The sequence below is a fragment of the Mus caroli genome, unplaced genomic scaffold, assembly GCF_978045245.1.
Source record: "Mus caroli unplaced genomic scaffold, Mus_caroli_1 scaffold_2, whole genome shotgun sequence".
NCBI lineage: Eukaryota > Metazoa > Chordata > Mammalia > Rodentia > Muridae > Mus > Mus caroli.
This window is the reverse complement of record NW_028227257.1, coordinates 60,170,023-60,185,959: the sequence shown is the minus strand read 5'-3', so window position 1 is coordinate 60,185,959 and position 15,937 is coordinate 60,170,023. Positions and strand designations below refer to the sequence as shown.

Genomic DNA, 15,937 nt, shown 5'->3' with positions numbered 1-15,937 from the left:
TTGGTGGCTAAGAGCACTAGCTGCTCTGCCAAAGGACTCAGGTTTGAGTCCCAGAACCTGTAGGACAGCTACAACTGTTGCAGGGGATCTGAAGACCTCTTCTGGACTCTGCTGGTACCAGGCAGAAATGTGGCACACAAACACACATATAGGCAAAACATCCATACGCATAAAATAAAAATAAATCAAACAACAAACAAACAAACAGTTGGGCAGTGGTGGTGCATGCCTTTAAACCCAGTGACAGAGACAGAAAAGAGAGACTAAAGAAATTACTTTCTTGCCGAGCGTGGTGGCGCACGCCTTTAATCCCAGCACTTGGGAGGCAGAGGCAGGCGGATTTCTGAGTTCGAGGCCAGCCTGGTCTACAAAGTGAGTTCCAGGACAGCCAGGGCTATACAGAGAAACCCTGTCTTGAAAAACCAAAAAAAAAAAAAAAAAAAAAGAAAAAAAAGAAATTACTTTCTTTTGTGAAAAACAGTCATTAAAATTATACTAGACACTAAAACTAAAAACAATATACAAGGCTAACTAAAAACAATATACAAGGCTATCTGTAGTTTAAGACTGCTGCCATCTTTAGAAAAGTAAGCTGAGGGAAACCTGTAGCATCTAATTTACAACAGCCTGCCAGAGGAAACTGTCAGGTCCTGACTGAAGACACTGTGTCTTTCAGGACTCATACATAGGGTGCTTTGGGCAGTGTCTGTGTCTTCTGTGTGGTGAACTGCCCCCGATACAGGCTGGGATAGCAACCCCATGGCACAGCTCCAAAATGGGTTACAGTGAAACTTCTCTCAGATGAAGCAGCTTGGTGGAGGTAAGTTGAAACACTGATTGTTAAAGCCTCATTTCCATCAAACATTTTTGTTCTAGACTTACCTCTTCCTTGTATTGTTCAAGTATGGTAGTTCCTAATTCAAACCTGTCCCTTCAGAGATTCTTCTCCATTTCACTGAAATGCACCACTGACTCATTAGTCTCTAAACAATCAGCCTAGTGGACTCAGGTCCCCAAGGTTTGCTTAATGGCGAAGGTGCTGTCACCCTATAGGCACCACTTGACTTTAAGTACCCTAAGAGGTAATTGACTCTTTTAAAGATGCCCTTGGGAGCAGTGGCTAAAGCCATGAGAGGCCCCTGTCATCAAGACTTAGGGAGAAAGCTCTACACAGAAAACAACTGGTTTTCCTTCCTATTATATTTTGACCTAGTTTCCAGAAAAAGTGTGCCATACTAAGAGTTCCAGACTTTAACACTAACTCTGCTGTATCCCAGAGAGCTGCTACAATCACAATCTCTCTCTCTCTCTCTCTCTCTCTCTCTCTCTCTCTCTCTCTCTCACACACACACACACACACACACACACGCACCATATGCACACAAGTTTGAATGCCTGACTCTAACTGCCTAACTGATGCTCTTTCTTATGCACTGTGTGAGACAGCTGCCTTCTCATACAGATACCTCTTAATTGGGCTGTCAGCATTGTGGATTTCCATGAGGCACATCTTGTACTTGTGAGTCTCACACAGGCACAGCCATCAGGATAGCTTGAGAGACAGACATTCCTCTTTGCTGGAGTACAAGGTAGCAAAGGGTAGGAAGAGGGAAACCTGAATTTTGCCTCTTCCTGACCACCATTTCTTACTAGTGAACTGGCCATTGTATTCTCTGTTAATCCCACAGGTATAGTGCTGATAAAATTATGCAAACTATACCCTGGGAGATAGTCTCTTCTCCATTGTTTCATGCTATCCTTAAGTTAAATAGGGGCAGCAGACAGAATTTAAACACTGCACCCTGGACAGCTAGCACTGTGGTCTCTAGGCCTGCGTTCTAATCCTAACACTGCCCCTAGGCTGAGTGCCCCAAAGGCATGATCTTACCCTCACTGCTCATCAGTTCCTCATCACTACAGCCTCCGCATGCACCTTCATAAGGACTGCAGGTTACTCGAGCTCGCTTTCCATGATGCATATACAAGTAATGTTAGGACAGTGATGGACAAATGTCCTAGAGTTGTTTGGGTTTTGTTTTTCTGTTTCCCTGGACTCAATATGTGACTGTACAATGCATGGGCTATTTTCAGCCCATTTTAAATTCTAAGAGAGTACAGCCTGCCATTTAAAATCTCTCCTCTATACTTTTCTCCCAAACTCATCTGCTCTAAGTTTGAGATCTAAAACACATTGTTATTTCAGGAAAGCAAATTATTTGAGAAAGTAAAACAAACCAATAACCATTCTTCCTGCATATTCCCTTAGAAGTATGGACTTTGCTAAATGAGATTTTGAAAAAAAAAAAGTCAGCTTATTTCTCTTTAAAGTTCTCTCAGGAAAAGAAAACGAGCACACACACAAAAGGCAAGGGCAATGAGTGTTAGGATTCTAAGGCAGTCTTCCAGGAGGGAGGCTACTGTCTAGACCAGTGATGGGACAAGTCTGGTTGTTGCTCACTCCTGTCCTGCGCACCCAGAAAGCACCTGATTGATGTGCTTGTGTGGGGGACGTGGGTGTGGGTGTGAATGCATGCATGTGTCTTGTCTCAGTTTCCTTGGACTTGGTTCATTCATTTTGTTCTGAGACACTCAAGACCTTGGGTTCTTTCCCTGGGTCCTGGGCTTAACTACTGCACAAGGAGACACTGTCACTGCTCTGGAGTTAAGACACTGTCACTGCTCTGGAGTTAAGGCACAGCTCCTCCTGAAGGAGAGATTGCACAGGGGAAGTCATCTGGACAGTGCTCTGTAAGTCACTGTGAATGACAAGAATAAGCTTTCACATGACTCCACCTACATGTCCCTCACACTTCTGCCTGCCCGTGCCAGTTCTCTTTCTGCCCATCAAGGTGTTATCACTGTTTGTAACAGGAGCATCTGAATGCCTTTAAGGGGGTTCTGTGCACAGAGGGAAACTTGGAGGCTGCCTGGGCTCTCAGGACAGCCACTGTCCAAGTATTCACTCCACAGTCCTCATGAATGGAGCCTCCCAGTCTGATAGGCAGGGGTGGGGGTGGAGGAGGGAGTGTTGCTCTTATTTTTAGAAACATCTAGAAAGAAGAAGTGATCTCAGGTCTCCTGCTGAGCCTCAGTGCCAGCCCTACTTCCTCTCCCTAAGCAGCTGGAGTGGCCCTCCACTTCTAGCTGATGACTGGCCCCTACTCTCTAAAGCCAGACTCAGAAAAGAGGAAAAAGAGGGGTGTGGAGGAATTGGCAGGAAAGAAGAGGAAAGGGTTTTTAAGAAGAAAACACACACATACAAAACAAAAGCAGAAATTGACAAATAACATTACCTCAAACTAAAAACTCTGCACAGAAGAGAAATAATCAACAGAGCGAAAAACAAACTATGTAACAGGAAAACATTCATCAGGGTGTTGATAATCTAGACTGCATAATGAACCCAAAAGTAAAGACAGAACTCCCAAACAACCAATAATAATAATAATGAAAATGGCCAAATGATCTCAAAAGAAATAAAAATGTCAGTTAAACACATGAAAAAATGCTCAGTATAGTTAACTATCACTATCAGGGAAATACAAATCAATGGGATCCCACCTCACTTGCATCAGAATGGATATTATTTTGAAGGCTGGTGATGATGTGGAGGAGAAACACACCTTTATGCACTGTAGTGATGTCAGGTGGGGCAGTCACTATGGAAAACATAGTACCCTCAAATAACAAAGAGCCACCTGCCACTTGCTATCTCATTCCTGTGTAGCTAATATACCTGAAGAAATGAAACTGGGTGCACAGGAGATGCTTGCCCAGCCATTGTTACTGTGGCACTATTCACAGCGAAAATATGAAAGCAGCTCAGGTAGCCATCAACAAAGGACAAGATAAGAAAATACGGTAGTCAGTTCTGGGGTATAACTGCAATTTTAGCTACTAGAAGATAGGCGCAGGATATCTACAAAGTGTGTTCAAGGCCAGCCTGGGCAAGATCCTGGGACCCCCTCCAAAAAAAAAAAAAGTAAAAAGAGGACTGAGGCTATAGCTCAGTGGTAGAACACATGAGAACACTGTGTTCAATCCCTAGCCACAGGACAAACGAGAAGAAAGAAAATGTGATATATGCATGCAATAGAGTATTACTTGGCCATGAAAAGAAAATCTTGTCATTTGTAGTAAAATGGAATCAGAGAATGTCATGTTACGTGAAATAAGCCAGATACAAAAAGAAAAGAATTGCATGTTCTCTTTCATATATATTAGAACCAAACAAACTAAATAAAATAATTAAAAATAAAATAAAGGAAAATTCTTGGGTGAGGGGAAAAAGAAGGAAAGATGGAAAGGAGGGGACACAGTGGAGCAGAAAGGTCAGTTGACTTCATCCTACCTCGGAGCTGCAGCGTAAGGCCTACCCGACTAAGACCTCAGCTACATTGGAAAAGTGAGTTTGGGGCACAGACAAAACACACCTCCAATCAAGGCAGAGCAACCCATATCTATCTCAGCCTGCCCTGCTCCAGGGAATAAGGAAAGAGCTCAAAGCTTAGGAATGAAAAGCTAAAAGAACATTCAGAAAGGTGAGGCAACCTGTCCTGAATCAAAAGATCAAATCTGGGAGTCGGGACCTTGCGTCTTCTCTGGGCTAAACTTCCTGAGTGTGGAAAGCCCTGCATACCATACCAGAGAGGTGGCTATCTCACAGCTACTTAATACACTAGTGACAGAAATTGAACACCCTTAACTAATTCTGTGCAAATCACATTACTCGCCATTTGTCCTCATACTGAGGAGCTATAACATCCAATCTTGGGCCTTGGCTATGCTCAGTCAAGTCACTTGGAACAGATGCGAGTGAAATAAGATTGATTAGCCACCCTCCCCACCCCCCCCCCCACTCCCACCCCCACCCTCTCCTCTTCCAGAACAGACATGCTCTGTCTTGTCTGGACTCCACAAGTAATAGGCAATAGTCAACCAGAGGACAGCTCGCTGGTCCTTACCTGTTTAGGAAAGCATTTCCAAAGCGACTAAGCTTTCGGAATGGCTTTTTGGGATCCACAACTAAAGCATTCCCAGGGGTGCTTCCCTCAGTCTCCCCATACATCACAGCAATAAAGGAATCTGTGGTTGGCTCTGGACCAATTCTCATGCCTGGGAAATCTTGCTCCAGTAAGTATCTGGAAAAAGAAAAGAAAAGAGCATAATGTCACAAACAAGAAGCCAGAGCGCTGCCTGGGGTTACCCAACAACTCAGACACCCAACTCAGACTCTCATTAAAAATCAGAGGTTCAGGGTCATCCTTTATTATATACAAGTTTGAAGCCAACCTAGGTTACATGAGGCCCTGTCTCAAAAATCAAAACAACCCAAAACCAAAAGTAGATATCTGAGGTCCCACTGACATAATAGGTGCCAACTTAGGAGAGACATTACCCAGTTACCTCACCATTCCTACACATTGTGGACTACTGCTGAGCTCACTACCCCTTAGAAAAGTGTCCCTGGCCTGCATGGATAGCACCTTCTCTATGGTTCCCAGGCACCGTGTGTAAGTTGCCGTCACTGTATGTCAGGTGTCCTGGGAATAAGCAGGGAATGGCCAGGGTCAGGGGAGGACTGCATGAGTTTCTGTAGCTCCCCACTCCAACACTAAACCATCCTTGTTTCTATAAATCCTGACTAGTCAAATGTAGCCTGTGACTATTTCTGGGGATAGAGAGAAAGAACTAAAAGTCAAATGCCAAACACAATTTGCCATCACTATGAGAAGTGAAACTTCTTTCTTATGTAAACAAAATGAAAATTAAGCAATATTAGTAGGCTTTACCCGAAACCCTTTTTTTCTATCATTGCTACTTTTAACTTTCGAGACAGGGCTTTTCTGTGTAGCCCTGGCTGTCCTGGAACTCACTCTGTAGACCAGGCTGGCCTTGAACTCAGAAATCCACCTGCCTCTGCCTCCCAAGTGCTAGGATTAAAGGCATGCACCACTACTGCCCGGGGTGCTACTTTTAACTTTACCCAAAGTTTTTACATTTCTGTGAAACTGCAGAGATCCAGAATAGGTGCATTGTTTTAAGATGTCCTGTAATTTGAGAGTAATCATAAAAAAAAAAATCAACTGGTAATAACTCCTAGCATTTACTGAAAAGACATAAAGTCTTATGCATGCACCTTGCCTTATATATGCACTATGCCTTATGAATGCATTGTCTTATGTATGCACACACTGATACCTTATGCACGTACAAAACCATATGCATGTACTGTGTCCTATGTATGCATTATACCTTATGCATGCACTGTGCCTCACGTATGCACTGTAACTTATGCGTGTACTCTACCTTATGAATGCACTATTGTTTCATTCAGTTCTTACAATACTTTCAGGTGAGTGATAATATCTTCATTTTACAGGTAGGAAAACAGGTTAACAGAGAGACCAAGCAACTTGCCTAATGTTATTCAGTCAGTGAGTGAGTGAGTGAAAACGGAATGCAAGCAGTCAGATTCTCAGATGTGCACTGTCTTCAGAGCTTTACACTTGGCCTGGCACTAGTGGCTTTCTCAGATAAGCAGGAACATTCAGGATCCTCACTCCAGGATATAAGCCTGGGAATAAGGACTTTCTATTTCCTTTAATATGAGAGGAAAGGGGATCACCACACTGTCCTCCCACACAATCCCCTAGATTCCCTAAGGACATAGGGCACACTACCTCATTCTCCTTGGGAAAAAAAAAAAAAAAGCTGAAGCAAGACCATGCTATCAATTCAAAATACATCCATATTTAATGTTTTTCAAAATATGAAAATCTTTTTTAGTCAAAGTCTTAGTGTGCCTAATAGCACAGTCAACAGTTTTAGGAGCAGAAATGTTCACATTATTTAATCTTTCAAAACAGACAAGAGCTCTGAGAAGACCACACCATAAGACCAGTATGTATTCACACACTAACTGGTGTGTAATGCAGCCCCTCTGGAACCTCAAGTCTAGTCACTCAACGGCAAAGCTAGAGTTGGAAGACAGGCTGTACTGTGGCGATGTCCAGTTTGACCTTCACACCTCTCAGCCTGGATGAGGCTCGGCAGGGAGGGAGACTGAGGACTAGAGACAACTGTGCAAATGAAAAACTTTGAGCTAATAGCCTCTAGGGTTGCAGGATTCCTGGGGCACACACAGTTTCCAACTCACAAAAGGGTCATGTCTAAGTACTTGACACTTGAAGGCAATAGGGCCAATGTTTACTGGGGGTCTCACTGTCTCATCAGCTTTGGGGGAGGGGACCTCAGAGTTAAGCTCTATCTCGAGTGCCTCCTTAGAAAGTGACCCTTCTCAGTGCCTTCACTAGGCCTCATCAGGAGAGACCTCCATTGTCCACACCAGGGCTGGTGAGAAGAGACCTCAGGTGGGAACGTAGAGATGCTATAGTTAGACTGGACAACTCAGGGCTGTTTAGGTCAGACACTCACTGTCAAGAGGTATCTAAACTCCTTTCTGATGTTTAATTGACTTGAACTCACAGCACACCTCCAGGACTGTGGAATTAAATAGGACTTTCAAGGAAAACCTCAGTGATGAGCTTGTTTAAAGAACAGCAGGTGTTCCTGTCTTCTGAGTTTATACAGTAAGAGAAGCCAAAGCTTCCTCAGCAGCAACCCAGCCAGGAAAAATATTAACAAGTCCTTATTATTGAACTGCAAATAGGAACTACCTTGAATAGGGTGCCCTCAGCTGTGGCCCTGATGAAGCATTTAGGCTCTGGCTTGCAAACACAGACAAGAACAAGGAAGGATTACTGTACTGCTTTCTTAGGATATGAAACTGTCCACCGGCACTCTCCTACAGGTACTAAAGATATTCATGTTCAATGTTCAGTTTTATATCAATGAAGTTACAATGAAAAGACACAGTATATTAGTAAATTTTAAAACCTTCCATATACTTGGTGCTGGTGAGGGTCATAAAGGGTCTCTTTGTATAGCTGCAGGAATCGTTGGTACAACCTTACTGCAAAGGCACTCACACACTTGTTCACATAAGTGCTAAGGCTGGCAGAGGAACAATCCCAAGAGGCAAGAAGCAAAATTTGGTTCAAAAGTACTCAGCAGCTGGTGTTGGTTCAAACGTCTCGAGTTTAATAAATCAAGCAGTTCAGGCACTTAAAATGGGTCACCCTCATCCTCTCCTACCTCCTGTGGAGGTCATCTATAGGCCTTCTTTCTCTCCCTTGTGAATTGACACTCGGATATGCATCATATTGTTGGGCAGACAGTAACATGTCTATGTAGAAAGAGAAGAACAACCAAGATATAAATGTCTGACATGACAAAAGTGACCCTGAAGGGATGAGGCTAAAATCAGAGCCTGGGAGGGGAGTGGCAGTGGACCCTGAGGTGACATACCCAGGCACTTTACCTTACAGACCCCAGTGTAAGGCTGAGCCAGGAGTCAAACCTTCTCTGAAGACCTCAGAGGATTTACCAAAGCTGGCATTCCAGAGACTCTGATGTCTTATCTGTGATAACAAGAATCAATAGGAACACAAGAGGCAACAGGAAGACTATAGAAAAGAATCCACCATGGAGCAGAGCCGAGCAGAGCAGAGCAGCCCACTCCACAGCATCCTGTGCCTTAGCGGCTTGATGTCTGCCCTTGGCACCACCTAGCTCCGTTTCCTGTGTTCTCAGAGAGCGCTGCCAACTCTAGCGATGATTGCTCCAAGGTCTTGAGTCAAGCCATCAGCGAACATAAAAAGGTACAGACGTTTGAACCACATGTGGTTGGGCATAAGTGGTGAGGGTGGACAGGAGACCTGACCTTTCAGTGTCCTGGTCTGATGAGGTCACTGCATATAGACGGTGTCTTTTCTTTCATTGCTTAGGCTAGAGGAGGAAAATTAATTTTAAAGGAAAAGTATCATTTATGACAAAGGGAAGAAAAAAAAAAACCCTTGGGTAATGAAAAGCCCTTTACTGTAACCCAAATACCACTTTCTCAAAGATAGGTTTAAGGGAAAAAAAAACATTATTTAGCATTTTTTTTTTTAAAAAAAAGATGTTATTGGGGTTGGTGAGATGGCTCAGTGGTTAAGAGCACCAACTGCTCTTCTAGAGGTCATGCGTTCAAATTCCTGCAACCACATGGTGGCTCACAACCATCTGCAATAAGAAACAAATAATAAAGAACCTATGGGCCGGATCGAGCAGGGCCGGAGCAAGAGAAAGGGAAGGGGGAAGAAGAAGAAGAAGAAAAATGTATGATTTTTGTCACTTGGGTATTTCTCATGCATTTTCTCTGGGTTGGTACTTTCACATTTTTCTATTTTGTTTAGTCCCCTAACATTGGGGGACTTGTTACATAAATGCCTTTACATAAATAGTCTCAGGTGGTAAATGCCTTATGGGTAAGCACTATTTTCCTCCCCATTTTACAGGTGAATAAACTACAGGTCAAATAGGTTAACTGAGTTAAATCAGAATTAGAGAGGCTGAGTCACCACCAAGTGGAAGCATTTACAGGAACATGCTCTGTGAGTCACAAGGAATGTTCAGACAGAAGATCGCATTAAGCAGGTATCCAATGAGTTATGTATACTAAAAATATTCCACATATATTTGGGGTGTTGCTTGAGCATTACTTTGACATTCTGAAGCTAAAATCTACAGATACAGCTTATGAAAACAAAGTATTTAAAGAAACATTCATATACACATGGCATCTGTGCAGTTTTAATTCATTATTGTGCTTCAAATACATCTTAAAAGTCATTTAAGTGTGTGTGTGTGTATGTGTGTGTGCGCACACGTGCGTGTTCATGTATAAGTATGTGCCACATGTGTGAGTGGAGGCCATAAGACTTTTGGGAATTGGTTCTCTCCTTCCATGCTGTGGGCCCTGGGGATTGAACTCAGGTCATCAGGCTTGGTAGCAAGCACCTTTCCTCGCTAGGCCTTCTTGTTGGCCCACCAAAATACTTCTAAAAAGAATTAATTTGGGGGCAGGAAAGATGGCTCAGTGGTAAAGAGCACTTACTGTTTTTGCATGACTGGGGTTTTGTTCATAGCACCCACACAGTGGCTCACAACTGTCTGTCTGGGGAATCCAACACCCTCTTCTGGCCTTCAAGGGTACCAGGCATGCATGGTATACATGAATACACAAAGGCAAACCATACACATAAAATAACAACAACAAAAAAATCTTTAGAAGAAAAGAGGGAGAATTAAATAACTCAAATAGTTGCCTTAATCCCTTGGCTCTTAATAAGGTTTTATTTGTTTATCTGTAGTAACTGGGATTAAACCCAAACCTGAAATGTACTGGGCAATACTGTACCACTGTACACCATGCCCAGCCCTACTAATGTGGAGGTTTCTGCAAATGCTATGGCTGGCAGAGGAACAATCCCAAGAGGCAAGAAGCAAATTTGGTTCAAAAATACCCAGCAGCTGGTGTTGGTTCAAACGTCTCGAGTTTAATAAATCAAGCAGTTTAGAAGAGCCAGTGTTTAAGCACAACACAATTTCAAAAAAAAGTTTCTTGATAATTAACTTCAGTCCCACGTGTCCAACACAGCTGAAGCATGCTAACACGGGAACTCTTTACAAGTACATAACGCTCTCTTCCGAAAAGTAAGTTCTGTGTACTCAGAAACAATGCTCAAGCCAGGGAGAAGGGCCGAGGAAAACATAACTCCTGCAGGAGTCAGGATGGCCTGGCCTAAGATAACAGGGAAGTTACCTAGATTGCAGTAAAAGACAGGTGATATCTCTCACACAGATGGGTTTTATTGACTGAAAAGCATACTCAAGAGCTAAGAGAAAAGTCTGGGATAAACAAACAATATTCTGGGTGAAGCCTGGCTCTACAGCTAGCAAAGATCATCAGGTTATAAAATACAAGCCGGGCGTGGTGGCGCACGCCTTTAATCCCAGCACTCGGGAGGCAGAGGCAGGCGGATTTCTGAGTTCAAGGCCAGCCTGGTCTACAAAGTGAGTTCCAGGACAGCCAGGGCTAAACAGAGAAACCCTGTCTCGAAAAACCAAAAAAAAAAAAAAAAAAAAAATACATCCATTCAGCATGGCGTGGTGGCGCATGCCTTTAATCCCAGCACTTGGGAGGCAGAGGCAGGTGGGTTTCTGAGTTCAAGGCCAGCCTGGTCTACAAAGTGAGTTTCAGGACAGCCAGGGGAACACAGAGAAACCCTGTCTCGAAACTTCCCCCCCCCCTCCCAAATACATCCATTCCAGCATTCTGGGTGGAAAACAGGTAAGCGCCTGCGTGTTTAACTCTCCTGGTTCCTCCAGTGCTTATCCGTGAGCACAAGGAGCTCACTCCCTCTACATGCTGAAGTTTTCAATCATGTAGAGTGAAAGAAACATAATAGGAAATACAATCTTGAGATCAGTGGAGACATTTCATTTTTAATTCAGAAGAACAAGTCTTAAGACATTTCAATTTATAATAAATATTTGGATTCTCATGTTTTCATTGCTAATATTTGACCCATTATTTCACAAGAGTGGGGATTAGAAAGAAAGACTCCTACCATTCTGACTTGTCTTGAACTGAAAATTATTTTGTTTTGTTTTTGAGATCAGGTCTCACTTTGTAGCCAGACTAGGCTCTGATTTACAGCAATCCTAGTGGCTCATCCTCCCTGGTGCTAAAATTCCAGGTGGTCTCACCATGCCACACTAGAAATAATATGTTTGTTTGTTAGTTTTAATTCATGTGTACGGGTGTTTTGCCTGAAAGTGTGTCTGTGCACCACTTGAGTGTTTGGTGTCCAAGGAGGCACGGATCCTGGAACTGGAGTTACAAACAGGTGAGAGCTGCCAAGTGGTGCTGAGAAATGAACGCAGGTCCTCTGGACAAGCAGGCAGTGTTCTTAACCAATGAGCCATCTCTCCAGCACCATGGCTATTTTTAACATTTTGATATATTCTATCTAATATTTTTTTCTTTTTCACCATTAATTTTTCTATGCCACTAAAAAGACCACTGGCATGATTTTAAGAGGCTGTATACCTTTTCTTTTGTTTTGTTTGAGTTTATTATTATTTGAGTTTTTGAGTATATTATTATTATTTGAGTCTTATTTTGTTTTAGTTTTGTTTTGTTTGAGTTTAACTCTGTAGCTCAGACTGGCCACTCACAGTAACCTTACTGTCTCAGCCTCTAGGTACTAGGATTTCACACAAGTCATCATTCTCAGCTTAAAGGCTATAACCTTTCTAAGGTAGTATCAATTTAGTTTGCCATTTCCTAACTGCTAGGCAGCTCCATAGTTTTCATTACTCAGGCCAGGGGAAGCAGTTCAGTGGTAGAGCAGGTGCTTAGCATGTATGAAACTGTGGGCTTAGTCCCTGACATACAAATCAGTCTGTAAATCAATAATCAAATCTGATCTCCATTATCCTTTTATTTATTTTTGTAGTTTTAAACTTCTGTTTTATTATTGCTTTTTGTTTTATTTTGTTTTGGGGATGGGGAAGGGTCACTATATATTCCTGGCTGTTCTGGAAGTTGCTAAATAGATCAGACTGGCCTTGAGTTTACAGAGAGCTGCCTGCCTCTGCCTCCCCAGTGCTGGGATTAAAGGTGTATGTCACCATGCCTTGCAAAACTGTCTTTCTTAAGCATGAAAGCTGCCATATTATCATTAGGATTGGGTATGTAGGTGATATTATTCTAGAAATTGCTGTGCCTAGCAATGGAATGGACATTAACATGTTGAGCCAAAAGACTGGAATTTGCTGGGTGAAATCTTACCCCTCTGATGGGCCTTCCAGCTCTCAGTGGAATTCAAACTACTTGACACTGAGCTGTGCTTTGAACAACTGCTGCCCACACAGCATCACCACCCGAGCCTTCCTTCCATGCTTTCAGGACGGTGGAGAAATCTCTTGGAATCAAATCACTTCTTCACTGCACTGTTCATTTTTCAAGTTTTTCATTCAAGCATACAATGAACATTCATTGGTTTTGATGTTATGATTTGTAACTTATAGATCTGACAGACTTTCCTAAGGCTATAAATTCTTTGCTCTTTGAGCACCATAGTTCTTCATGAGGGCTTTGCAAAATACAGAATTTTCTAAAAAGTCTGACACTTTTTCTATGAATACTTATACTCTCTAATAATTGCATTCTACACAGCACAGGTGTAAAGGAACAACAAGCAGTATTTAAATTTTATCAGACATTCTATTTTGCCTCTAATAGAAGTCTATAACTATAAATATATAAACACACACACACACACACACGAGTCTCACTATGCTACTGTAGCTGGCAGGAACATTCTATGCATATATGCATACTAGACTGGCCTCAGACTTATAGAGATCCACCCAACTCTGCCTCTGGACTTTGGGATTAAAGGTGTATGTTACCACACTCAGCTAAATAACATTCTTTAAAAGTTAATAATGGGGAAAAAACTCTTCATGTGACTAATTTAGGTAAAATAACAAAGAAAATGTCACCCTAATGAGAGTTTTAACAGGAATGTCCCATTCTCAGTTCAATAAGATATGAACAACAAGAGGAGAAAATGTAATTTCAAATATAATTGATACAAGCAGAAAAACACAGGGCACTCTACTCAGAAGATGTTGGAATACTCCTTCAGCCAAATGACCAGAATAAAACCAAAACCTTGATAGCTATCTTATGTACTAGTGATAGCAGACCATAAATAACATAAAGGGAAAAAAATCTTTTACAGCAGCAGCAGCAGCAGCAGCAGCTGAAGTAGCTAGAATAGTCCGAAGAGCTGCAGAGGGTTGGAGCAGTAAAGCAGCCACCTTTGCAAACAGATGAGGGAAGGCCCCAGTCAAAGCAGGGCAGTTTTTGCTTAGGAAGAGCAGACACAAAAGTCTCACTTAGATAAAATACAGTTCTCACACAAATGGATCCCAATGAGATTTTTCAAGGAAGCACCTAACAATGTTCTCAACAAGAAATAGAAAATGGGGGCTGGTGAGATGGCTCAGCGGGTAAGAGCATTGAATGCTCTTCCAAAGGTCCTGAGTTCAAATCCCAGCAACCACATGGTGGCTCACAACCATCCATAACAAAAATCTGATGCCCTCTTCTGGAGTGTCTGAAGACAGCTACAGGGTACACACATTAAATAAATAAATAAATAAATAAATAAATAAATCTTTAAAAAAAGAGAAATAGAAAATGACAATGACAATTTGGAAAATAAGGAGACTCACGAGGATCTGCAGTTACCGTTAGTAAAGAGTGTTTCACTATGGTATGGTGCTGGCCTAAGAATTCATGAATATAATAACAAAGAGAAAGGTCCCAATAGACCGCATATTAAATAACAGCCTATGAGGAAGCTTACTTAATAGGAGGAAGAGCTAGTATTCTTTAACAGGAGTGTTTAAAATGGCCAAAGACAAAAACAACTAAAAGCATGTGTGTCCTCTATACCACCAATGTGTGTCCTCTACACCAAGACACCCAAAATAAATAATGCAAGAAATAAATGCAAATATTAAAAAATAGAAAAAATCAGTAATGATTTCCCAAGTAATTATAAACAAGGATTCCTCATAGATAAATGTATCAAAAATAGATATTGTTATATTTGATCATGAACATTAAATGTATTTGCATGCAAATTCTCATTAAAATGTAAAAGCAAACTTCTGCCTAAAAAACACTTACAATAATTATAACTAAGTATTTACAAGAGTTATTGGGGAAAATATCCAACTTATCAACATGAGAAAGACTAACACTAGAAATGGAAATTCAGCAAAGTTCACAGAATTCACAAAGGAATAAAGATAGTAACGATTTTATATGTTCAACCTTTTTTGTTTGTTTATTTTGTTTTTTTTGAGACAGGGTTTCTCTGTGTAGCCTTGGCTGTCCTGGAACTCACTCTGTAGACCAGGCTGGCCTCGAACTCAGAAATCCGCCTGCCTCTGCCTCCCAAGTGCTGGGATTAAAGGCGTGTGCCACCATGCCCGGCTTATATGCTCAACCTTACCAGCTTTTTAAAAAGCAAATTTAAAAAAATGTTTTTCCTGTCAAACTTACTGGCAGCCTAGTAAAGATGGGATCCCGATTCACATTTCCTGTGGAAGTTTAAATTGAAGTAACCTTTCTGAAAAATAGTATGTATTCATGGACACTGATAGATATAATAATTTAGTAATATAAATAACCCTGGAAAGACAGTGAGGTGTCTTTGCATGTACACATAGGTGTGTGTGTGTGTGTGTATATACAGATGCACATATGTGCCTGTGTGCATATGCTTATGGAGGTCAGAGGACAAGCTTGCACCCAAGCTTCTGGTGACATTCCTCCAGGACCATCCACATTTAGTTTTGAAATAGGTTCTCACTGGCTTGGAGCTCAATGAGTGAGCTGGCTGGCCCCAGAGCTCCACCTGTCTCTGCCCCTCTAAACCCTGGGATTACAAAGGCATGACTGCATGCCTGACATTCCTATGTGGTTTCTGGTGATTGAACTCAGATCCTCATGCTTACATGGCAAGCACTTTATAGCCTGAGCTATTTCCCTAGTTTTTTGTTTTGAATGCAGTATTTATGCCCAGGCTAGTTTAAGAAATAAAGCTGGAAATAAAAGTCTTCTGATCAAAAGTATTGATCAAAGCATTATGCATAACTGTAAGATTAAAAACAAATGCTTCAAGCTGTTCTGTGGAATGATACAACCATTCAAGGTTCATGAGGTGGGATGCAGTCTTCCTCTACTGTTCCCCACCTTACTGCCTAGAAACAAAGTCTTTCACTGAACCAGAAACTTCCTACATTTCAGCCACCTGTCTCTACACTACTGGGTTACAAGTACTCAAGAGCTACATTCAACCTTTTATGTGGGTGCTAGGGATTTGAACTCAGGCGCTCATGCTGACAAGAGCAAGTGCGCCTTCCCACTGAGACATCTTCCCAGCCCCTGAAATTACTTTTGAAG

The 15,937-nt window shown here is 41.9% G+C and overlaps 1 protein-coding gene across 1 annotated transcript in view; it reads right to left on the bottom strand.

The window, feature by feature from the left end:
- Ehd4 (EH domain containing 4) overlaps positions 1–15,937 on the bottom strand; it is a 67,629-nt gene that overhangs the window by 44,247 nt on the left and 7,445 nt on the right. Inside the window, exon 2 of the mRNA XM_021152948.3 lies at positions 4,965–5,141. Within this exon, the coding sequence (XP_021008607.1) occupies positions 4,965–5,141 (177 nt within the window). The remainder of the gene's footprint in view (positions 1–4,964; positions 5,142–15,937) is intronic.